The 27,140-nt window shown below is 40.1% G+C and overlaps 1 protein-coding gene across 14 annotated transcripts in view; it reads right to left on the minus strand.

Moving 5' to 3' along the window:
* Positions 1-27,140, minus strand: part of NAV2 (neuron navigator 2) — a 368,864-nt gene that overhangs the window by 57,507 nt on the left and 284,217 nt on the right. For 13 of the 14 annotated variants that reach the window (XM_019293757.3, XM_010412648.4, XM_010412647.4 and 10 more), the window contains one exon: positions 22,495-22,617. In XM_019293757.3, the coding sequence (XP_019149302.2) occupies positions 22,495-22,617 (123 nt within the window). Of the gene's footprint in view, positions 1-410; positions 791-22,494; positions 22,618-27,140 lie in introns of those variants that run through there. The other variant, XM_039552040.1, reaches the window with a different exon arrangement.

Genomic DNA, 27,140 nt, shown 5'->3' on the forward strand with positions numbered 1-27,140 from the left:
GAAAACAGACTTACAGTGCTAAAATATAACAAAGCCCCATAGTTTTCTGAGGCTAAAAGCCTGCAACACTAGTGGAAAGATAGCCAGCTAGATTGCAACCTTCGGGTATCAATAAACCTCACAGGATCACAAAATTAAGTCAGAAAAAGTGAACACAGCAACAGCTGTCAGTTCTCACATAGGAAAATTTCTATCATGTTATTCAAATATTTGCAATCTATTACAAATATATTGATTTCATGCAACATACAGCGATTGAAAAGAAACAGTGCAGGGAGCAAGCTGCTCAGATTTATCCATCATCTAATGTGTTTCCACTGCTGCCAGTATTTGAAAAGCTTAATAAACCTCCTTAATCAAAGGTGTAGCAACACACTCCCATGCTTTCAAAAGTGCAGAAAGTCTCTTACCTTGCAATATTGCCTGGCCAAAGCACTTCTCCACCTTGTTGCTCATGAATAATTCCAGGAAAGGGGCTCAGATTTATTTTGCAGGTTGATACCTTCATTAGGCTACCATCCAATACCCCCCCTAAATAAACCAGCCTGTAACTTGACTATCTAGGAAGAGACTTGGAAAAAAAAGTTGGAGCAACGTTGTTTTCCAACAGAGCCCTCCACATTCAGCAGCTCTGAGAGACACTGGAAAGTAAATCCTAGCTAGAAGGTGATCATCAGAAACTTCCCCTGGAAAGAAATCTGATCCCTCAACAAAATTAACCTCTGAAGTGCTGAAAAAGCGAGAGGTCAAGACTTTCTGCTGGGACTAGGTCATCTGTGAAAGCTGTGCGCTGATGGCAGCAACCAGGCAGACTGGTGCCTCCGGATCATGTACCGTATCCCACCAAGTAAAAGCTCATGTCAGCAACCCTGGACTTGGAGGTACTAAATGGCACTGTTTGATCTCAGCTGAAAGACTGCAATCTCTAAAAGCATTTTTCCTACTCTGCTTCTATAGAGGGATTCAGCAATGTGAATGCTGAAGCAAGTATTGTTTTATGTGAATGCAGCAGGAGACATACCTAAAATGTTTTAATACAAAATATTTGGAATACTGGTAAAAAAAATTTTTTTTTTGGGGGGGGGAAGGGGAGTGCTGGTGTAGAAAAACATTTTCAATAGGAACGGTAATAAAAATAGCAATTTATCCACTGGTATCTGCAGCAAAGACCTTAAGAAACTGAGGTAAGATATGCAATATTAATCTGACCTCTTTATTTAGCACTGTAAAGTAAGGGGGGCTTATTACTTCCCTTTATTTCAAACAGAATAGAGGTGGCTATATATAAATACTTGGTTGATAAAAAATTCTGGTGGTTAGCATTCCAAACTCTTATTTTAGTCTAATACAAATACTTTCTCACAGGATTATTCCAAGATCTCTGCATTCTGAGAACATGTGGGATTTTTTTTTTTCTTATATGGGAAATCACACCAGGTCTATTTACCATGAGTAGTAGTGCTCAGAGGCAGTAATGATCCTCATTCTGCACGAACAAAACCCATAAACCTTAGAAAACCTGCAAGAGACTGTGACAACTGGAAAGCTGGTCACTTACAGTCCATGTGGACTCATAACTCATGGAGTCTCCTGTGTGCTGAGGGGCACTGAGTCAGAAATGACACGTGTAGCCCAAAAAGAGAAATACCAGAAATAGAGGAGAACACAGTGGTGTTGGACAACCATGGCTAGTCTGGCATGGAAGGCAGCACTGGAGCTTGGAGTAGAAGGCTACTGCGAGGAGTCAGGGAGCCCAGGGGAGCATGGAGAACCACAGGACTGGCTCCAGGTGACTTGAGCAGAACGGAATCGGTGGGAGGAGCGCTACAAGTGTGAAGAGTCGCTGGAATATGCAAGCTCATCTCCACTATTACAGCGAGATCTGTTCACTAAGCAAGAAACTACACTTCCAATCTATGCAGGATAGATTTCTGTTGCCAGCAAGATCACCAGCAAGGGATCCTGTTATGGAAAGGAGATGGGAAGCCTTTAGGATGGAGGAAATGGAGAGGACATGATGCTGTTGCCTTAGCCTCACCTCAAGAAAATTATAAATCACTCAGCCCAAAACCAAAAAGAAGAGTAGGAAAGAGTAGTGACAAGTCAACGATACCATTATATATTTATTAACTCGAGTACCCTTGTCTTAAATAAAACACACCTTTTAGCACAACACTGTAATGTTGGTTGAAAGAGTTAAAATGCAAGAATTCAAAGGTTATAAAACAAAGACTTTGTGGAGATATTCTGCTGCCAAAACCTTCAAATAAATGAGTCGCAGTCTGAGCTTGCCTTTCTACGCTGGAGTCTGTATTTTAGTGGCTACTGTGTAACCACGGCAACACAGAGGACGGGTAATTTAGAGGCTGGTGGATGTGACAACTTGCAATTTAGAACAATGCCAATAATAAAAGTGGCTTGGGAAAAGCATCATTTAACACAAACGTTTGTGGTTTAAAATTAAAAAGGCCTGTTCACTTAATTTTAAAAATGTTTTGATCTTTTTTCATCTGGATGATTACCTATATTATGTTAGTCTGGTGATGAAAAAAGGCAGAAACATAATTCTTGTGCTTTTTGGTTCACCTGCACCTTAGAGTGCAGCCAACCCACCCCCTTCGTGATGTGCACATGCACAAATACAAAGCTGCTGATGTCACTATCTTTGCTGAAGAATAGACAAGAATCACATGGCTTTTTAAAAAGAATCCATAGAGAAAGAAGGAAAAGATCCTCATGGACTATTATTACTCCTTTTTTGCCTGTGGTGCATTTTACTGCTATCCTTTATCAAAGAATCCTGCAAACTGCTTCTCAATCCTTATTTTAATTGCCCAATAGTGAGTACAGATAACTCTCAGATATGACAGGTACTTAAAAGAATCACAACTGCAACAGTAAAGCTTTCTTTTCATCCCTAACACCCTTCCTGTCTTCCTCTAAATACCTCTCACAAGTGATATTTCTCAATTATCTGCCCATGCAGTTGTATAGGAAATCAGGGACTGACCCGCTGCTAATGGTAAATCAGAATAGCCAGAAATATTCTAATTTTAAAAAAAATCAAATCTGAAATTGTAACCTAGGGATAAAAAGAAAACAAAAGGGACACTGCATCTGTTGAATCACCAGCTCCAAATAAAGCCAAATTCACAAGATTAAGGCACAGCACTACACTCATACCTATCTACAGCCCCATTGTCCTTCCCTTCCCTGGCAGTCCTTCCACTGCAAAGGAGGGATTTTGCAATGTAATACCCATAACGCTAAATACAGAGGGGTATTTCCAGATGAATTTTACATGTAGCAATAATCACAGTTTTATGGGTCAGGAAGTTCAGAAGATTAGTGTGTTATGGCTGCAGTGTACAAAAGCATTTGTGTTAGAAGTTTCACATAGCAATGGGGTGAGATAAACTGTGAACAGCTTTACATTAAGTTCTTTCATGGTAGTTAAAGTTGGGGAGAAGTAAAGAGACCCCCAGGTATTAATTTACCTAAAGAACAGCTGCTTAGAAAAGGCTGCAAAGTGTCCTAATACTCAGTGTCATAAAATCACTGCACCTCCAATCCCATGTTCCTTCCCCCCACACCCACGTGCTATTCCCATTAACCTCAGGCACAACTATGATCCTGGTCAGAACTGAACTAAATCTGCTTGCAGCAAAAAAAAAAAAACTTATCAAAGAAATGCCTCGTTCCATTTTATTTGCAAATGCCTAATCCCACAATTACAGGTTTGCATTCTAGGTTAAGGCAGCTCAGATCTTGCTGCATTTCAAATACTCCCTCGGAGAACACCAGAACGCCTGAAAATTGTGGGTTTACCGCAATACATCCATTTCCGTTTTATTTTTGTTTCTCAGTACCTGAGATCTATCAGTTAGGACCTTATAAAATGTCTGCATTCGACAACTGGAATGATTATAAAAGTAACACAAGCAGCACAGGCTGTAAAGACATCCCACTTCACAGTCTTAGGAAGCTGCTGGATAATGTGTGGCATGAGGCATCTGCCACATCTTACCCTGGAAGAGACTCCACTACCACTGGGTAAACCACTGTCTTAAAATAATCACAACAGTAATTTTTTAAATATTTCTTTTTCATTTCTTTCCTCCCAAAGGACATTAAGATTATTTAAATGAAAAAAAAAAAAAATTGTAACACCAAAACATATTCTGAACAGACTCAAACATGCTTTTGAACACAGTTCTACCCTTTGAACTTGACTACATGGAAAAAAATACACCATTTTAGAGTACTTTCACTGATTATCTGCATGAGAAAATAAAAGCAGGACTACAGCAGCACTGCTGCACCATTACAACTCTTACACATGAGACCACAGGGCTAAAATTCTATGTATCAGCCTAAACAAATGACCTTTGTGTTAAAGTAAATTTTAAAAACCCTAACAAAACAACAAAGAAGCCCATAGGTAACTATTCATCCTGAGAAGCTATTTCTAGCTAAAACCAGAGGAACACTGGCAGCAACAAAAACCCCTCAGGAGGAGGTATAGTAGAAAATAAACCCTAGCTGCTACAACCCTGTGGGTTTTCACTGAGGTTCCAAAGGGAGCTTGGAAGACAGGAAAAGTACGACTGGAAAATCAAGATCCATTTTTTTAATTCCCCTTATTCTGCTGAATGAGAGAGGCACTGAGTTTGCAGACTGATGAGGGATATCTGCCCCGAAACACTCCTTACATTCTTAAATCTCAATGGGAAGAGTCCTCCATTGCCTCAGGCTTTCCTGAGAGCAGACAATTATATTATGGTGGTGCTGTGTGGATTTATTTATTTTTATAAGTGAACACATGAAGTGTAAGAATACTTCAGGGTTTTGTTTAAATCACTCAGATGGTATCACACAGAAGAAAGTAAAAAGGAACCATCAGTGTGTGCTGCTGCGTCAGCATGTTTTGTAATGCACAGGAACTGGGCCCAAGAGATGTTCAGGGAAAGAGGATTCTGATCCCCAGGAGACTGTGAATTTGACCAGAAAACTCAAATATGGGATCATATTAATGATTATTGCATAGTATGAGACAGACTTAGCATCCACCTCCAAGGAACTGCTTTTCACTGAGCAACCATTAAGGAATGCCCCAGCTTCCTAGAACAAGGTGAGATGCATGTCTGATGGAGAAGAAAAGATTATTTGTGTGTGTGTGATGTATGATTAAAAATGGCTTTATAACATTGTTACCTGTACTTCAAAGATTGTTTAAAAAATGCCAGTAGCCTCCACGGAGCACTCGTGTTGACACAGTTGTGAGGCATACTTTCCACCATGCCCACTTCAAATGAATAAGCACATCAGAGTGAAAAAACACAAATGGCTACTTTCTAGAAAGAAAAAAAGGAAGGGAACTGGAGAAAATCCAATAAAAATGTGGGATGCTGAACAGCAATTTAGCTTGCACATTCTTATCTGAGAGGAATTCCAAATGAATGCTGAATCCAGGGGTTATACTTGGATGATCCAAAATGTTTCTGTATTTAAACACATTACCAAATCTCAAACTCCTTGAGTGAGAACTATTATCAACATATGAACTATATACATATGTATTTGCTTTTGTATCTATGATTTCTATGCTAATTTTTCCAGACTTAGCAAATAAACCCAACTAAAAATATATAGGACAAATAGCCCATTAGTAAGAATGGCCAATATAAAATGGAAAAAACCCTGATCTTAAAGTGCAGTTAATGTGGTGAAACACAAGAATGATGTATCATTTCCATTGTTTTAAAAACAGTTTTCTTTACCTCCTTCTCCAAGCTATAAAAATCAGTCCTCTTTCCAAAGAACATAACACTGCCAAGCAAGATTTTAACACAAATGCCATTGACTAAGGAGAAAAATGTAATTCTTCCATTCTAGACTGCTGAATAGAATAACAGGAACTGCTACATTGCTGTAAGACTTCATTGTCTCCTGCAACCATTAAGATTTTCAGCTTGATCCCTACCAAACAGAATTATAAACTTAGTGCAGCTGGCATGAATTCTTTCTTCTCAGGACTCTGAAAAAATGCTTTGGGGTGAATCTATGACAGATGTCCATATATCATTTACAGTTTGTTTTCTGAGCTTTCTAACATCATGTCTGTGTCAACAAGCAACATAGTGCAAAACAGAAGCAGATATGAAAGAAGCTATACAAATCATATCTAGGAGCAATGGTGAGGTAAAGAACAGCTCAGAAAGAGAGAACATTTGAATTACAGTTCTGTTTTGGACACCAGGTACAGGGCACTGTGTCAGAGGATGAATTCAGGCCCAAGAAGGATATGCCAAGTGTGATATCTACGTTACTACACTTAGATATTTCTGGCTGAACAAGCAGCTCTCCAAGTTGTTGTAGTATGATTCTGAAAAGTCCTATAAAACTTGATTTAACCTCCCCTCCCACACACCCCCAATAAAATACTAAAATCATTGCTGTTTAATCAATAGCAGTCATTAACCATGTCAGGGCACCCACTGTAAAACCACTGCTGTCATCTATATGTATCTTGTTCAGTTATGATCAATAGTTTACTCATCTTAATTGCTTCAGCCTTCCCCTAATTAGAGCTATCTCTGAATTTACAGTTATTTATTGTTGCTGTGGCTGTTGTGAAGCTCACACATCCCACTAGCAAAGTAAACTAATTTATTCTAATAAAAATACAACTACTAAATCAAGCCAGCATCATTACAGTGTTTGCAAATCCTCTGTATCACTATAAACATTCAAACCATATAAACATTTGAACTGCATAATCAGCAAAGAACAAAGACACAAACCCTCAACTTGAAGAAAAATTATTTTCCTTTATTTTTGAGAGTCCATTTCTGTTTTTTCTAATAAAACAAAGGGATGTACTCCACCCATACAACACAAGGATGTTCCAAAGATTGTATCCAAGCCAAAAGACATGACTCTTTCTCAGGTTACCTTGCAAAGTATTCCCATTCCTTTGGATGTGCTATTCCATGTAATTTTTTTTTCTTATTTTTATTGTTTCTCTCCATCAAATAGATTAACTTGCCACTTCTAAATTCACAGTAGACTGTTAATGCAATATAGAATTCTGGACATTTCCCCTCCCTGCCCCTGTTATCTATGCCTGGTTATGAAAACTAAGGCTTTTTTAGACTTGTAATCTTCCTAACACAAAATGTAACTTAATCAAACCACTCACCTACAAGACAAGTATGCTCTAACTAGTGCATACTTTGAAACAAAAGTTTCTCCTAGCTCTCAGGTATTGCTTAAAATGCTGGCAACTCTTACAGACTCATTGCTCTAGAAATAGAATAGAAATTCTTGATTAAGCAGTAAAAAAAGCCCAAGCATGGCAGCTAAGGCACTAAATTTAAACTAATATTTCAAACATTGCAGCTGACTAGAGGTGTGTCCTCCATGAAACTCCTTATCTCATAAACACCTGTGGTAATCACAACTTGCCCAGGTGAACTTCTGACCTCAGCTAAGCCCTAATAAAATCATAGCTGAAAGTCACCTGAGAATGGCCCTTTTGATTAGCGTGTGGCAGCTGTGTTTCAGAGAGCTCCTGTCAGCTTCACAGGCGCTTGACTGGAGAAATATTCCCTTGGCAGACTTGCTTTTAGCAAAAGGTCAACTTTTTAGTTACTCCACCAGGTCCACTACTCGTAGACTACTTACATATAGAGAAAACACTCTTCTTGCAAGCAGAACAATGAAACCTTCTGCTTTCACTTGACCAGAAGACACACACGTTTAGACCCTGCAGTGGGACACAGGAACACTGACGGCGATAACAACAATATCGATGTGGTGAGCTACTGCATGTAACAGCTGCTTTCTTTTGAAACTGAACTACCAATTCCAAACGCCTGCGCCTTGTAGGGCCCAGATTATCTGATGCCTGACATCGTTATCTGATACCTGAAAAATTAACCCGGTCATGAACTTTTCCATTATATACAGTTTCCTAACAGGTAAATATTTCTATCATATACCTTATGAACTATGTTAAATATTTAGTTTGCAATGCCATATAACTATATAAGCATTTTTTCAGGGAGTAATTCTGCCCACATTATTCCACCTCTCCAAAGAGCCAAGTCCCACCTGTTTGTCCCCCCTCCCCCCCCAAATCAGAAGAAAACTACTAAATTCTGTGCTCTAGTAAAAGGTACAGCAATGTTCACAAGCATGCACCTAGTAATTTTCAAACGAGAGGTTAATTATTATCATGCCTCATGGCATTATCACGCAACCTTTTGTTTCATTTTATTTTCTTTACAATCAGGTGCAAGGACAGATGTTGTCAGGGCCAGAAGTGATACTAATCCTGGGCTCCTTCCACAATTGCCCCTGCTATCCCTGGTTATCTCAGGGCTATCTGGCTCTTTATTCTATCAGCTATTTATTTGCACGTGAAAACTTTGCAATATTCATTTCCATGCCGGATCATTTTACACATGAAAATGCTGAAGACAAGACCTAAGATGTGCATTACTGGCTATGTGCACAGCGTAATTAACATGTATATGATCTGTATGCAAATTATGTCATTGGAAACAGTGACTATTAGCATAACAAACGCTTATTATTTATTGAGATGCAACTCGAGCAGGCATCCTGCTGGGGTCTGACATCCTCCCTTGAAACAGCACCATCTTTTCTTTCTTCGTTTACACATTCTTCTCCCCTCTTGCTGATTACCAGCACAGAAAACAGGGAGACTCCCTTCTGCGCCTTTGTTTAAGGGGGGAAGTCTTGTGTGTTTAATTGCCCTCGAGCATCTGATGCAGTTCAAAGCTCTGCGGAGCCTCTCCCCTGGGCCCCACTCCCCTCCCGCCCCAGCGGCTGAACCGCAGGCTGCCCAAACGATCCCTTCATGCGAGCGACTTCGTCTACATTATTTCTCTAATTCCTAACTGATAACAAGTTTAAAGCAGCACCTAGGCCTCCTTCTCCGTCTTTTTTTTTTTTTTTTAAAGGAATAAAGTTTGAGAAAACAAAAGCTCAACTGTGCAAAGTCATAAACCTTTCCAATATCATGCCTATCCCTCCTATCCTACTTCAGAAGAATTTAACTTTTAAATCGTTCCAGCCATGAAAGGTAACAGAAAAACACAATTTTACTATTTTTCAGCAGGTGAGCACAGCTTGCTTGCTAGATCAGTTCATCAGCCGTGCCTTCTGAGAGCTCTAAATCACTAATGCCGGCACTGCTTCCCTGATCCACTCCCCTACCTTGCAGAAGCCCCGAGGTCCCAGGATCTCTGCCGGACTCCTTAACCTTTCCTAGCATTTCTGTGAGAGCAAAAGCTTCCAAAACTGTCCCTTGCCCAGTAATCCCTTCCCCAGCCCTGCTGGGCCTTACGGCGCATGTTTGTTCTCTCAGAGGCTACACCCACTGCCTCAGAGATGGCTGTGTTACAGTAATGAACTAATTAGCAGGGGGAATGAGTTCAATTATTTATCACTTTGCCAAAACTCAGCTGAAATTTGGCCTGAAATTTTCTAAGCTGCATGCCAACCTAAGGATGGATTTTGGTCTCAGCTAACAACAGCAAAACAATTCCTGGGAATCATTAGAAAATAAAAGATGATTTTACTATTGAGCTGTATTGATCTTCCCTGAGAAACCTTGTCCTACAATACAAAATGTTTATTTGGTTCTGAAGGGCCCTGGAGAACAGAGAAGGTAAGTCATGAAGGGAAGGCGAGAATGTATGCGAAGAATAACTGGAAAAAAAGAAAAGGAAAGGGAAAACAAATTTAGACGGAAAGTCTGGAGCTGAACGTTGGGACCTGCTGGAGGTGGTGGATCACTGCTGTGCAATGATGGCTGTGACTCAAGGAACCAGCACAGAATCATACCACACTTTGGGTTGGAAGGCACCTTAAAGATCATCTTGTTCCAACCCTGCTGCCATGCGCCTTCCACTAGACCAGGTTGCTCAAGGCCCCATTCTCCTGGCCTTGAACACTTCCAGGGATGGAGCATTCACAGCCTGTGCCAGGGCCTCACCACCCTCACTGTAAAGAATTTCTACCAAAGATCCCTTCTAAACCCACCCTGTCAGTGTGGAGCCACTGCCCTCATCCTGTCACTCCAGGGCCTTACTCAAAGCCCCTCTCTTGGAGCCCCTTTAGGCACTGGAAGGGGCTCCAAGTTATCCCAGGAGCCTTCTCTTCTCCAGGCTGAACAACCTCAACTCTCTCAGTCTGTCTTTATCAGACACACCTTTACACCACAGCAGTGGCACAAAAGCAGCTGAGAAGTGACCAGAAATGTCCAGAAGTGACTGGAATCCTGCCAGAAATTTACTTTGTTAAGAAGAGGCTTTAAGGCACTTGTCTCCACACCTCTACTTTGGCAAGCTTTAGCTAAAGCTCTCCAACTGCCAGTTCTGCTTACTGCTACAGCAAACATCTCTGCTTTAGAGAAATTTGGAAATTTTTAATTAAATGTCCTGTTAGTTTATGAAAAAATGTAACTTTACAACACTAAGACAACTCCCTTGGACCCTTTGTTGATTTTCATCGTTAAATCACCTGGGGGAGATGTGGGAGTTCAAGCACTTCAACCTTAATTCTTTCCATCCCACTTCCTGTCCTGATAGCTCCACAATAGTCAAGAGTCCGATCAACACCTTTCAGTACCTTATGTTGATATTATTTCCAGCAAATAATTTGGCAGGAGAGACAGGGGGAAATATTCTTACAGAAACAACCCTAACAAAGGAAGCCAAAACAGAGATCCTTGCTCCAGTCAGGCACAGCAGCGACCTCAACTAAACCTTGTACATGATGACCTCAATCTTTGCATCACTACTCTGAAAGGGAAAAACAAGAACAAAAAACAAACCCTTATTTTCTGTTTTATCCATGTGCAGTAATGAAATAATTCTAAGCCAGCCTCTTGTTTCTCCATCCTAGTTCAACATTGGCAGAGCGTGGCCATCTAGTTAAGGCTGAGCTGTGAAATGGTGTCTCACTTCGCTATCAAGACTTAAACTAGGACTGATAAACACAGCTCTGTTTCAGTGAATTCCTGTAGAATTAAGGAGTGGTCATTGGATATATTTGTTTAGAGACTTCAATGAACTGAACCGCACAAGGGAAGACAGGATGAAAGGACAAAAGTCAGTAGGTGTATCCTGTTCCCCTCCCCAGACTAAAAAAACAGATTACTAGTTAGATTAATGCACACACTCAGCATTTTAATAGGCACACCTAACAAACTATGAAGAAAGTCCTTGCCTTCAAGATTAAGAAAGAAATAAACAAAGATTCATCTGGAAAACCCCTTCTTGGTTATTCCCACCACTTTCCCTCTAATGTGCGATTATGCTTTGGTTCAAAATAGATTTTTAAAGACACAAAGAACAGAGTTCTCAGAGATTAGTTTATAAGATAGTAAGTGCCACAGAGGTTTTTCTTCTAATCACCCTGTTTTTCTTGTCTGCCTTGAATCCATTCTTCTAAAGTTACAGCTACAGTTCACTACTATTCTTGAAAATGTCCAAAGAAAGTTTCATTCTCCTCCCATGATCTCACCCAGACTTGCTTAGCCAAGTCATAAGTTACCTTTGGCTCTCATTTTTTAATTTCTAAAATAATCCCTTGTTCCTAAATCATTTGATAATATACACATTGCCATAATAAATTCAACCACATCACCATATATTGCAAGGCCCCTCATTTTAAGGGTATTAAAATCTGAAGGTGAAATCAGAGCCCGATGTCAATAAATAAGAGAAGAATGTAACCAAAGTGGGAAGCGACTTTAAGATTCAAACACATTTAATGGGCAAAGTTGGGTTGCAGTAATTTGCTGAGGATACAGGTAGATGTGATGAAAGCCCACCCCTGACAGCACAAGGCATTGTTTGGAAAGAGATGGATGGCTGCAAGGGAAAGCAAACTGGTAGCATAGAGGGGATGATGTAGGAAAGGTAAAATAACTCACAGAAAATAATTACTAGAATTGTGGTGCTGGAGAGAGAGGAACATATGGTATGACTCACAGAAAAGAATGATTATTTTATCAGTCACATGTTTAGCTCATTACAGTTGATGTAAAGTCAGCCCATAAAAACATGGTGTGAGAAATGAGAATGTCATTAAAATCGAGAATTGGTCAGAAGTTACTGCAGAAAGGGACCAAAACTCTAAGCCACAGCATAGAAGACACCTCTGATTCCACCCTCTGGGTGTTGGAGGTCAAACCAACACCATACTTTGACCAAAAAGAATAACAAGCAACTTCTTGTTGCCATATGGCATTTTGGCTTTTAACCTCTATTAACAAAGAAACAACTCAGTGGTTATAGTCAGAAGCCAACAAAGAATTTCAACAGAAGTTAGAGCACAAAACTCACAGCCTGACTTCAGTTCAAAATCACAATCTTTTGATTTCAGAAAATTTCTGTCTTTCCTTTGCATGCACAATTAAGACATTAGAAATGTGTAAATGCAGATTTCTTTCCACCACCTGAGCCATCTCATGAGTCTTTTGCTTCAGAAATGCTCTCAAAGCACACAAGGATAAATTCTCTACCTAGGAGTAGATAGAGCGTACACACAGTCCCTCCATCTAAACACAGGTTAAGTAGAATATAAGGCTTCCCTGGGTGAATGTAACCTCTGTGAACTTGATCTGGCAGAGTATACTCATATCTCTTTCCCTTAGGCTCATGTTGGTGATTCTTCCTTCTCCTTTTCCCTCCCATCTTTTTCCATAGAGACACACAGTTGCCTATAAATACATCTCTAGCCATTTCCTGCTAATATTCTGTTCATCACTTCTGCATTCAAAATGGTTCCAGTTTTGCAAATGCAACATTGTTTCAGCAATCTCTGAAAATAAAAATTAAGTCTCTGCATAAAAATGCAAATGAAACATGAAACTATGTATGGTGTATCAGGTGGTATCAAATAACATTACTGGTTTCAAAGAAATGTTTAAGGCATTAAGTCATGTCACGAAGAGTATTTCTAGCTGTAAGTTTCATAACAAGAATAAATCAACCTTGACAACAAACATGAAAGAGGGAATGAAACCTTTTTGAACACTCAAGGTGGTTTGCTCATTTCCCCCAAACCAAAACGAATTAATTAGTTGATATATATGAAAATTAACTTAAACTAACAACATAATCAGAAAGATAAACTTTAAAGTTAAAATCAGATTAAAAAGATTAAAATATTACTTGGGGCTGATGAGAGCACATGGTAACTCCACAGTAGCTGCTGAGCTGAGCCTTTGCAAGTTAAGGAACAACAAAACAATAACATATAGTTAAAAAGAGCTGACCTCAGCCCTTGGACTTTGCTCAGGCACCAGTCAGACTTCCAGTGTTTAGCATTTCTCCTCTGGCTACTTATTGACCATCTATACCTGGACACACATAAACACAGCCTCTAGTAAAGGGGTGGTTACCCAGGCTCACTGTGCTAACCCTGCACACAGGTTTCACACGTTCCAATGCCACTTACGTCAAATTAATTAGCCTCAAATTGCAGCAATCAGTTTTAATAAAATTAGATGTTTTATTTTTAGTGAGAATATATAAAAAAAACCTTGACTAATAAAAGCAAATTACACACGTTCTCATAGTACTGCTGTAGCAGCACAATGTAGCTCCAAGTGTTTCCACTGTGGAGTGTGCAATTATTTATCCTGGCCAAATGTATATTTAACTGCATATATTTAAGCAACATAAAAACATCATGCGGAAGCCTTAATGCCTATTTATACAACAGTAGAGTGTTTTTAAGCCCCATGGAGCTATGTAACATTGAGCAGTTTAAGCCTCAGGATGTTGGAGCTCAATGCAGAAAGATCAGGAGCAAAGTGACCACTTGTTCTGTGGAGTCTCAATGTCACTGTGAATCTTATTAGCTGTCATAAAAAGGTCACAAAGTCACCTTATCATACTGCTGAGAAATCCCTATGTTGTGAGGAAGCCGAGGAATTGAGAAGAGCAGGATAGGATCTACAGATAAGAAGTGTATGGACCCCCAATATGGAATATCTTGTTGGACACCAAGGAACTTATCATGACACCAAGGAATGACGCGACATAAGCAGGAGCTCCAAGAATCCTGGGGCAGCAAAAATACAGCTATGCACTTTTGTCCCTGCCACCCCACCCCACTCCACTCCACTCCACTTCCCAACTGGTAAAATGCAGCACAGCCGCTCTACAGAGATGGAATTTCCTTCCACTGGGGACATACGTTCATTCTACATGGTCCACACACTCCATCCTCTGCACTTCTGTCTGTGGACATCCATGGGAAATGATACATTCCCTGCACTATGAAAACTTGGTTATAGCTGATAGGTAAGACCTGTGGCAGGAAGGGGAAAAGGGTGCACCTCTTTGTGAAGTGCCATGGAAACAGGGAAGGAACCTTCATTTTATCTGAAGACATCATCTGCTTCCAGGAATGCCAGGTCAGGGATTCTTTCACTTTCTTTGACATCAATCAGCTCAAAAGCATCCCCTGCTTACTTCATTACCTTCTAAAAACACAGGAGCTGCCACTCAGGACAGCTGAACTAGATGACTGTGACATACAGAGAATTTTAAATGTGAACTCCAAGTTGTAGATACCTTAGAGCGGCTTCTGCTATGCTGCAGATTGTGGGTATGTATTGGATATATCAGGGTAGTAGTACCACCCAGCCTCAGACATTTTAGTTATCTGTCCAATTTAGGAATCTCATCCCCTTGTACATGCATCCATCAAAGCATGCAGATATCCTGAATTCTTTGGAGGGGTCTCACTGATGGAGACCCTCCAACCTGCCTGTAGTGTTTGAAATCTCTTCACTGGGGGGGACAAAAGTGGGAATAAATGACGGGACGGGACGGGACAGGGCGGGACGGGAAGGGAAGGGAAGGGAAGGGGAAACAAACTCCAGCAAAGCTCAGAAGAGCACGCATGCAGGAAAACGCATCTTACATTTGGACTCAGGATTCTGATACAATACTAATACAGGAAACATTCATCTGCTAAATAGAAAGCTTAGGTCCTGGCTATTAACATTAATATTTCTATTACCATGGAAACAAATATTAGTAGACTACTGTTATAATCACACAAGAATACATAGCTGTATAGCAGGAGGAAAAACAAATAAATACTGAAATGTACAATTATGGACAACAAAGATAGACAAAGATCAAAGGGAGAACGTTCAGGTTTTCCAGTAATGAGATATTTAGTAATAAATATTTATAAATAATAAAATAATATTTGAAAAAATCACCAGTCTAGAAATTTGCTTTACAGCCACAATGAGCTTCCATGCTCTTCAAACAGCCCCAAACCGGGATTCTGCTTTGGGAGCCTGACAGCTGTCTGCTATTAGTTTTATCTATTCAATCTCCAAATCCCAAACTCAGAGGTTATTGGTGTAGGTCAGTTGAGAGACTGTGTTGACTCTCTTGCCATTCGACATGGAAAACCAAACAACAAAGTCTGCTCTATGTCAGCAAGCATTTCACATTCTTCGGTTTGTCATGCAAAGCACAAAGACCCTGATACAGTTCAAAATGGTCTTTGTATCTACAATCTTGTTTACCCTTGGAATACAAGCTTAATTTCCTACATGCCTAAAGTGTTTTGAAAGCCACTTCATACAACAGAAAAGACAGTGCTAATCTCTGGCAGTGGAACCAGAAATAGAGGGTTTCAGAAGAGCCTCCAAATCAGCACTGAGATCAACTTTATACTTATACTCTTCGAATGGGGGTGTATGAAAGGAAGCATCTCTTCAGGAAAATCTAGTTCCAGTGGTGTAGGATCATGATTTTGCCATCCCTAAATGCAAATTATTCAGCTGCTTGAATCAGGCCGTTTTTCACAGAATCAGTACAATTCTGGAAAAGGCAAGGTCCCTTCACCTGTCCACTTGCCACAGTGCAGCCTTCCAGGGAAGCAACAAACTGTTAACATGGGCAAAAAGGAAGTCCTGGCTTAGTCATGATAAGTTGCTCCCTTGAGGGCACGTCCCACCTTCCTTTAGCTTTGTAGTGAACAGCAGTTCCTGGCTTAAACATTTTAATTAGATGCTACAGAAGAGATGTAAATACCCCCTAAAATATAAAGGAATGCAGAATGAGAATCACAGCTACAAAAACAAAGGGCACGACACCAGGGGAAAGGTTTCAACAAGAAATGCAGCTCCTAAAGCCTAGGTCCAGACTATCTCTTACATATGTTTACATCTAATCAAAACAGGCCAGTTCTGAAGAGGATTAGAACTAGAGTGATAACCAAGAACATAAAGATTGCCCAATCTACTGACTTTGGAGGGCAGAGCTTGCAACTGCAGGGTGTTTTGTTTGGTTGGTTTGTTTTTAGTGCTGAGTGGTGGAATTACACCTTCTCATATAAAGAAGTTCTTGAAAAAGGCAGAGAACTGCTCTCAGCTGCCTTGTCAGCCTGTGGAGATACTAAACCAGGTATTAGAGAACACCTGAATACCTGACTAAGAGAAGAATAGGATAATTCTTGGCTTCTTGAATGGACACAGGTCTTACTTTTACAAAAGGTCATTTAACTAAAAGGCACAAATCTGCTTCAGCTGCCAGCCCCCGCCCGGTCAGTCGTACATCTGCTATTGCTACACGACGCGGTATTTTGGAGCCTGGATAGAAGTTTTTACACAAACACAATCTCTGCTGAAAAATTATCTACTTCTTGAAGTCATCCCCTGCTCAAAACTCTCTCTAGCCTTCCAACAGCTCCCAACATCACTAAGTTGGTTGTTGGAATCACACTCTTAGCTGCCATCATGCAATGAGTAAAATTAGGTCAAGCCTGAGAAACAATAAAACTTTCAAACCTATCTCCATTCCATTATGCCTCTCTAAACAGAATTAACACTACTGAATCCTACAGAAGTACTTCCCAGAATACTTCATCTAGTGTACTGTATGTACACCCAAAAAAACATGTGTGTAAAAACAGAAAAAAAAAGGAAAAACAATATTACTGTGTCTACTGAACAAGAACCTGGGGACTCCTGGGGGTCATCTCTGACCTTTTCCTTCTCATCTTCAAGGGAGCTCTATAAAGTATCTTCAAAACATCACAGAACAAACCAGAGCATGAAAATAAAAACTGTGGTGAATATTAAAAACCAAAGCTTCAATGAAGAGACAGCCCTTACAGCCTGTAATAATCTGCTCCCTCTCCCCAGTTCACCCCTCCATGTTACACAAGGTGATACATCCTCCATCTCCTTCTTTTCTGCAGCACACAAACATCAGATCATGGCTTTCCCTGCTACATCTTCCTTTGCTTTGTAGGCATTTGTTTGTCTTTAAGAGTTAAGATTTAGAGCAACTGCTCTTCAACTTGTGTTAAGTAATGATAACTTCTGCTTCTGTTTTAGACCTGAAGTTTACAGGAAGTTTGTCATCATTAGATCACTGAAACAGATCTGTCAAAAGACACTGCTACCCTTGACAAACCTTGCCATGTTTGAATGTAGAGTGTCCTTTTCTTCCTTCTGGTAATGCTCATTTCAGCCCCCAGGTATAGCTACTATACCTGTGTTTTCAACTACTATTTGTTGCTTAACTTGGCAATTACTTTATGTAATCTGAAACCACTTTGGATTGCAGCTTGTGAAAAGATTCCTTGGAAAATAAAAGTATATGGTATTGTGATTCTAATCAGCAGATCCCAGGGCCATAAACTTCAAAGAATCTTTGCAATGTGAATTTCCCCTGCTTCTGAGAGTCAGTTTTCAAGATAAATGTGGGATCTTTCAAAGACGGAGATAGATAACTACAGGTACCAAGGTACAACCCGAATATTTAGAAGCAGTAGCACTTTTTTCTAATTTAGTGACAAAATCCAAACAGATGGTCAAACAGAGCAGGAATCATTTCACCAGTCCTGTGACTTTGCTGTTAAGGAACTCTAGACGGGCATATATACACAAACTGCAGTGACTCACAGCACAGACACAGCGAGCAATGAATGCTCAAAACCACTTTTTATCTATATTATCCTAAAACAATTTGGAGAGTTGAAGTTATTTTCTAGAACATTATGCTTATTTAGTATACAGGATCCTTATGCAGGGGTGTTCCACTGTCTCAGCAAGGAAAAGAAAATTATCTTAAATTATCTTAATCGTAACAACTTAATGCAACTGCCAGGACTTTCTGGAAGTGAAGGAACTGCGACCTGATGGCATGAAATCTTCCAGGTAGAGGGGAAATAGCGTGGCAGCAACTTCCTCTGCTGAGACCTCCTGTGGTCTGTAGATGACTTCAATGGATATAGTTACTCCTTCTCCCCACAGAACAGACATCCTCTGCCTCTGCAAACTCATTCACATAGAGCACCAAAGGAATCTCCCTGCAAGTTCCTTTACAATGAAACTCCACAAACACTTATGTCAACACTCCTGAGAGAGCACTGCAGGGCAGGGAGATGCTGTGGGGGAAGGAGATGATAGGAATTCCACTGCCATTACAGGGCAGGAATATCTATTTCTGCATATTATTACAGCAGTTGGGTCCACCTGAAGTTTAAGATATAACCCAGTCATGTTTTAACAATTTAAGATGAAGACTATCCAGTCTGTGTGTCTATAGGTATCTATTCCAGAACCACTTTCTCTGTTTTTCCCCTTTTCTTATGTATTGTGCTGCCAGTGCTAGAGCAGTAAAACTTCAGTAATGATGAGATGGGAAGTCGTGGGGTAGTTCTGCTACAACCTTAATTTAACTTTAGCTTCACTGTCTCAATTAAGAAGAAAAACTGAAACTGGAAACTGAAGACTTAAAGCTGTCTTAATCCTACCATAAAACTACATAAAGAATATATTAACAAAAAATTCAGTTTTCTTTTCCTTATATTATAATTTTTTCCATTGTCTACAATAAAGCAGCACCTTAAAAAAAAAACAAAAAAGGAAATTTGGTGGAGCTTAAAGGAAATTTGATGCAGCTTCTTAAGCAATACCCACCAGCAGCATGACTGTAATTCTGCTTTCAGTGGAATCTGCCTCCTCCCAAAAGCAGTGACATCTTCTCTCCCCACTGTTCAAAACAGGCCAATATTTCCCCCAACCTGATAACTTGCTTCAGCTTGCTTTTCAGCCCTTCTGAAGTGTGATCCAAGTTCCGCTGGTTATGAAGGCAATCCAACAATCTCCCTCCACAACCAAGAACTAGCCCATCTTTGTAGTAATCTCATCGCTGCAGCAGGATTCAAGAAATTAAACTGCAGTTAGTGAATTGAAACACACTCCAGACAAAGGGGTTTACTCCACATATGTGAAATACTATCTACTACCTGAGCCAAGAGACATATAAATAACCTTAATCTGTTTTTATAAAATGCAAAATAGCAGCAAAATACTACTCTTCAGCTATTTTTGAAAGCCATCATTCTTACCATTTGTACTGCACTCAGTGACATTCCTATTAATAGCAAAGTATGTGTGCTCTGCATGGAATGTCTTCTGGCTTTCTGCTTGGTTCCTGCTTCACTTCCAATTCTTCTCTCCTGTCCATCTCCTGTCCAGGCTCCACAGTCTCCTCTGGGATTACCCAAAAGCAGGAAATACTTCTAAAATGCTACTGACTGCCAGGAAGAAGCTACAGTCACAAATCTGCCTAAAAATTAATCTGAATGTGGACTTGTTGTTAACCAAGCGTGTGACAAGACTGTTCCTGTAGTCATCAGATGTGATCAGGATACAGACACTCTTGAGGAGCAAGCTCAGCACTGTTTTTACTGTTTAACCTACAGTCCATCAGTGCTGGAGCTGCTGGAAGCAGCAAGACAACACAATCCACTCTTTGACAAGACAAGTCCTCACAGTCAGAAGCCAGGAAGACCTTTCTATGCTTTTATGCAAAGCCATGTAATTCATGCAACCTCAAATAAAACCCTAAAAGGGAAACAATCCAAGTCAATCATGCTCAGCAGTATTTTTTTAAGCACTTCATCACTGATCATTTTTTAAAAGGTCATAGAGACACTTCTCTAACAGCATTACTCTTGACAAGCTCACATTCACAGTCTCCTGTCCCAGTCACAAGGATGTGACAAATCAGCACAGGTCTGAATTATCTCCTCTAAATAACAGCCTCTACAGGTAAGCAACTACAGAAAGATTTATTCAAACCTAACTGATCTACACATATTACAAATGAAAGTTATATATATGAAGGCAAGGCCAAAATTTAGTCTCAGATCAAGCAGCTGCATCTGACAATGTAAAATCAACTTAAATCACCAGATGGCACACAGCAAGTCTGTATAAATATTATAGCAGACAAAACAATAGGAGATTGATTTCCAACCTTGAAAAACAAAAAATATCACAAAAGAAATAAATTTTTTGATTTAAAATGCCTTTGTTCTAGGCAAACACAAATTATCGTGAAGTCAAAAACTAAGCTCAGCTGTGTTGTGCCATCATTCCACTAACCTTGCAATCAAGCATTAAATTCAACTCCCTTGCTTGGATTTCCCTGCTGCAGGGAAAAATGTACCTTGTAAGGTCTGTGCTCTACCTTACCAGAGCCAGTAAGTAAAAGCCTCACAACTAAACTTCTACAACGAACAGCACAAGAAACTAAACAAGCTAGCATATTGCAAAAATTCCTCTGGTAACTTTTTAATGATTAACTTCATGCTCACAGGTTCACAGTCTTTCACACTTGTTCTCCCATGCATTCAATTAACATCTGCTTTGAACAAGTTAAATATAATCTTAATATGTTTCCTGCATGTACCAACAAAGCAACTCAGCACTCCTGCTCACTGCCTCCATTCACAGAATGAAGAAAACAATTACTGCACAGTTTTATTCAACTCAATTTCCTTATGCCCTTTTTCACCCTGGAAAACTGCTGCTCAAGCCAGGATTAATTTTTTTTGTTTAAACTGCACATCATGGTCACCCAGGAAGCAAAGAGGAGCTATTTTTAAATCACTGCCCTATTGTCAGAAACCTCTCATCTCCTGCATAAGGTATTATATTCCAAATAGAAAGACTAAATCAAAGCAACACATCACATACTATCACCAGCTCTGGGACCAAGGGTAATTTTTCTGCCATGCAGTCTTTATTGTGTGTAAAGCCTGTCCCCTCCAAGTGAACTGAAAGGATGATTTTCAAAGCTGAAACAACTGACAACCTAGGGACTGCATTTCAGTGGGTCACAGCCCCATTCTAGGCGGAATATATTTAAACACACAAATAATCCCTCTTGTCAAATGTTCCTAAATGGTGCCCAATGTATGGTGTCTTCAGGAAAGGAGCTCAGCAAACAAAAAGTGTTGCAAGCACAGAAAACACTGGATGGGGGAAGGAACCAATGACAGGAATGTATCACTGGCTCTCCAGAAGGCCTTTACTTAAACAACAATGTACTTTATCTTAGACAAATGCTGAATTTTAAACAGATGCTTCTGCTACTTGGCAACGATCAGAAGCCACAGCAGCAGAAGAGGATGACACTTGATTCGTCTCCTTCTGCATCACAAGGTGGCAACACCCTCACCCACAGGACCAGCAATGAGCGCTGGTTGGGTTTCAAGATGCAAATTTCAGAACGAGATACAAGCTCCTGGAAAAATCCAGGCATATTTTACAACTGGCAAGCATATGCTGAGCTGTAATTTAAACTGAGCTGGGATTCTCTGAGAGGTTTTAGATTTGACATCCTGCTCTTTACTAATATCACAAGGACGCCAAAGCAGATTTAGTTCTACATCTTGGCAGATTTAGATTTAGTTTGCTTAGAAAACAAGGCTAGAGTCTCCACCACTTGTGTTTCCTTAGTAATATATGCATCAATATGAAGAAAGTATCAGTAATATCAAGCTCAGTCAAGTGCATTATGTCCTGGGGATGACTTACAGATATAACATAAAGAGAAAAAACTTCAGTTCAAAAATTGGTTTGAACATGTACCTCAAAATTCATGTTTTATGCTTAAAGGCCCCTCATGGAAGAAAAAGGATATGGGTCACTTATTACATCAACAGTAGCACTGATCAGGCTTTGGAAGGGAAAGAAGCTGCTATATGCTGACCTCATTAAAAGCAACAGTATTTAAACCATTTATCTCAACTTTAACAGAATATTTCACTGGGTTCCTTTGTGATTGCACTCCCTAAATTATGGATTTCCAGTCCCATAATTCTTGATATTTGGCCTTGACTGCTCACACTGAATCACTGGACTTGGGAGAACCAACGGACATGAGAAGAGAATTTGATCCTTTCTATTCCAAACGCTACTAGAACAGGAGTTTAACATTTTCTTGTGCTGCCTACCATCCACAAAAACACAGGGGAGATCCCAGCACAGCAATCAGGAGACACAAAATCAGCACTTATCCCGATACCTCCGTGAACATACAACCTAGAGTACCCTGGAGAAATTTACATCCATGCCTTCAGTGCCTGGAGTGCCAAGGGAATTTGGTGCCCTACCTGTCGGCGTCGCCGAGCCCCAGGGCCGTGTTGCGCTGCAGCGTCTCCCGCACCGCGGCCATGCCGTCGGGCAGCCGGTTCAGCCGCCGCGTGTACAGCCCCAGCCCGCCGTCCGTCAGGTACCTGACAACAGAACGCCACGCTTAGTAACACGGTGAGAAATTCATGCATTATCACAGCACCTGTTCCCTGGGCTCTGTGCTGCAGTTTCCCCATTTTTAAGTTAAGGATATTACAGGGAATTAGAAGCAAGGAAAACTTCATTCTTGATTGGATCGGATGTATCCTCTGCCTCTCATCAGGCTCCGTTACACCTCACACACTCTCTCATCACCAACAATTGAATTTCAACATAAATGTGACGAAGGATTCTTAAAGAAAACTTAACTTTCATCACGAAATTAATTTAATATTTGTGAATGCTATCATTAGTGATCCCTTCTTGCCCAAAAAATACATGGTTTATATCACCCCGAATTTTTCTGCATGGGCTAAAACACAATCAAAATTTAAAAATCTTAACGAGTTAACTGCAAAAATCACATGAATTAATCCCTAGATTTTGTCAGTGAACAATGAATGTTAAGTATTCCACGACTTATAGAAATCATTATGAATGAAAAGTTTTTTTGCAACCTTGTTTTGGCTCCTACATTCTACTCTGGCTGCAACTGTGACCTAGAGACACCTGACTTTAAGAATTACTATTTCCTATTACTATTCTTAGGCACTAAGAAGTACCAGGTGTACATATGACACTTCATAAATTGCCAGGATAGCACATTTCTTACTTTCTGGTTTAGACAAATGAAAAATTAATCTTAAATTGAACAGAGATGACACATGGTGGGCAATGGCACAGAGCAAGCCGTGTTACCACCACCAGTTCATCAGCTCATGTAGGTCTGCATGAGCAGCACCGACAGCTGAGTAAACAGACCATGAAGATTTTCCCACACCTGAGACTGAAATAACTCCAACAACTCCAGGACTACGGTCACTGTTTCCAGCACACTGCTGGACATGCAACATACCCCACCGAGATAGGAGCTGACAGGACTGTATCTCCTCAATCCTTTAGCCACTCTTAGCAAATCAACAGCAGACCCCAGAATAACATCCAGATACTCAGGACACCTTCCTCTGGCTTAAGAAAGCACAGAGCTTTCTCCTTGATAGCGAGACACCGTCATCGACAGCAAGAAAGGAGAGATGCTCCAACGCTCTGAGCTGCAGGCAGCGGTGTCTCTGCTGGTGAGACCTCACTGTACACATGTGCTTTACCCAGCTCAAATTTGATTACTGCATTTATAAAAATGGGATGGTGAGCAGTTGGGAAGCCTTAAGTGGGAAGCCTTGCCCATTCTGCTGATTAGCACTGCAGTTCAGTGTATCAATCTGTACAGGGCCATCCCAGAAGCAACCCAGGAGTCTCTGTGGAGACAAAGATTGCCAAGCCTGTCAAGTCAGACACAGGAGTATTCCCCATTCAGCAAGTCTGTGGGGATTCTCCAAACTCATAAACAAAGACTGTAAAAAGCACGAGGAGCATGCACTGTAACATGTGGAATTCGCCTTAGGTCTGGCATTCTACCTTGCGTTTGACAGTTTATAAATATTTTATCATGGAAGAATATGTTTTTTCCTTAAGCTACTAAAATAAAGGGGAAGAAGAGAAAAGTCGAGCTTCAGACCATATTGTTATACAAACATGCAAAGAGGATTTTGCAAAAACATCTAATGCATGCACACTAACTGGTTTACTGCAGCTACTTGTCTGCACACGAAACAAGTTTCTGTGTGAATACTCTTTGCATGTGTGCTGGAAAAGGCAGCTTTTGGCTTTGCTGTCAGATTTCTGGCATATTGGTCCTTTGATAAAAAAGATCTGTTACCGTTGAAACAGACTGGTTTTCATACCTATCACTCAGAATATGTGGAAATAAATATAGTACTCTTATGAGTTAGCCATGCTGAAAACAATGCCTCTTCACCAGCATCGGCGTATCTCATCTTCTACACAGAAGCTCAGCAAGCTAAAAGATTAGAATAACACTGCAGTAGCACCAAACTGAAAACAAAGTCACATTTTCATTGGTTTCAACCACTGATAAATCTTACATGAGCCAATGGAAGCTGGATGGCTTTGGCACCTTTGACAACTAGATCATGACACTTTCCTAAACAAGCCCATGTGAAAAAGCACAGCCATAAGTGATGACTTTTACCCCCCATACCAACAGGACAGGTTTCTTACATGCCAGAACAACACAGGACAGACTTTTGTATTTTGAAACAGGTTTGTGTAATCACAGTTTGAAAGCTTTATATCTTATTTATATTTCATGCAATATCCTCTACCCAGGAATGTCTAATTCGGAAAAGATGCCAAAACCAATGATGCCTGAAGTCTTGCATGTAACAGAAAAGTGAAGGAAGAAGGAAAGGTACTAGCTTCTAAAGTCTGTGCAGAAAAATACATTTAAAATAAATCCACTTTAAAATACATGGAAAAAAACCCTCTTTACTATCCATTGGTTAGTACAGAGGAGATTAAAAGTTACTGGTGCCACAAACCTCCAGCCATTGCTTTCTTTTCCCTCCTCTCCATCCCTTCAAACTTCCATTGTCTTGGCTTTAAGAAACTGTGAATACAGTTTCTTATGAATACATTATTATTGCTGCAGATTTTTGCTTTATGAGAAAGAAGAATATAATGAAGGCACATTTTTCTAAAGAAAATCTTCCAATGTTTTACTCAGGGGAAACAAGACCAGGAAATATTGTCCTGCATATAACTGTAACAGTACTCAAAGTTATTGGAATTTATTGTCCTATCACATCCACACAATATGGAACCCAATAAATATTGGCCTCTCCTCTACAATGGCACATTGCAGTCCAAACAAATGTACTAGGTTTAAGTGTAATTTATCTGACTTTGCACATTAAAAACCACGACAAATCTGCACTAGAAGCCTTCCTAGCTTCATGACTGCTAAGAATTCTGCAAGCACATTCAGTGCAAAACAAACAGGACTTAGAAGTATTTTTTATCTGCCCCCAAAGAAGAAAAAGTTTAAATATATGATCTGGGGAAAAGCATAGTATCCAGACTCTGACTAACAGAGATAGGTAAATTGTACAAAAAATTTAATCTCACAGATGCTTTATGAATGGTACCAACAGCCAGAGGGGAATGAGTGCCTTTAACGAAGCTGAATATAATAATGTTTAATGAATGGACAGTGAAACAGTAATGATGTTGGTTAAAAGGATTTTCTAATCTTTCCAGGAATTAATGTACAAATACTCATTGTTACAGTTTCGCTCTTCATCAGCAAGGAAAAATAAAATTTAACAAACTTCTGCCAATATGAAAAGACTTAGATTAAACAACAGCAGTATTATGCGTTTCTAACACACAATTAGGACTGCTAGCCCACTTTCTAGGTGACACTTTTTTCCTATTAGAAAGTGGCTGCCTGCTGTGCATTACAGGCGTAAAGTAATTTGCTGTGGACAACCTGGACCTATAAGCTTCTCTTTTCTTTAGCCAAATACACCTTTTCTGTGCCTCTGAAATTTTGAGTGCTGTAACAAGCCCTTCCAAGTGTAATATTTTTAGGGTATTTCTGATGCTGAAGTGATTTATTCCCCTTTCCTGAAAGGCACACTGAGGAAACAGGAATGGGTTATGCCAGGGATCAGCAAAATCCAGTGGTCTGAATCACTTGACTTCTGTCTGCACTCCCTACTTACTGATGGATACAGCCAGCCAGCAGCATGCTAACTTTCATGGTCTGACAACTCTACCACTTCATATATATTCATTTCACTCCTTAATGCATTAATATGAATTTTCCTAGTTTGAAAATAGATAGCCAAGGGAAAAGCATTCTTTACTTAAGGATTAGGAAGTGAAGGAGCAGCAGGTACATCAGCAACACAGAACAGACCGGGCAAGCCTACCCTGACCTGCTCAAGATCCTGTAGCTCCATAATCCCAATCCCACAAGCAGGAGAGCAGCTTGGGACCTGACTCTGGCAGCTCAGGTGCTTCTGCCTTCCTCTTGGTGCTTTGGATTACAGGTTGGTGTGGAAATAGCTGCCCAGGTGTCTCCTGGGCAGAGGACTTGCCCAGCAACCCAAGAGCTTGAAACTTAAAGCAGCAAAAAGCTTGGGGGAATTATTTCACGTATCAACATCTGCTTTGACACGTGAAGTGTTCTCTTATTGATGTGGCAGTAACACTGTTATCCTTAATGCTTTCCTTTAAATCTCTATTTTCACTAGGCTTCATCTGTCTCGTCATTACAGTCAGTTAAACGAGATCAAGAGGCTTAACGAGCTTTGAGTATCAAAGAACAACTCTAGCTTTGCCAGTTGCTAAAAACCCACAGCAGAGAATTCCCCAGTGGTGTTTCTGAAATATGCTGAATGGGATCAAAACCATCCTGTTATTGAAACTATGAGTACGTCCTAAATCTGACTTAAAAAGAAATGCTACCCTAACAGCTGGATGATGACAACTCCAAATTTCTCAGTTTGGTATGAATTTGATCTGTATTTTTCATCACAACACTGGCATCAGACCATACGGGCTTTTCCCATGTTTATATCCCCCAAAGTCTTTCCAATCACTC

The sequence above is a fragment of the Corvus cornix genome, chromosome 5 (genome assembly GCF_000738735.6).
Source record: "Corvus cornix cornix isolate S_Up_H32 chromosome 5, ASM73873v5, whole genome shotgun sequence".
NCBI lineage: Eukaryota > Metazoa > Chordata > Aves > Passeriformes > Corvidae > Corvus > Corvus cornix.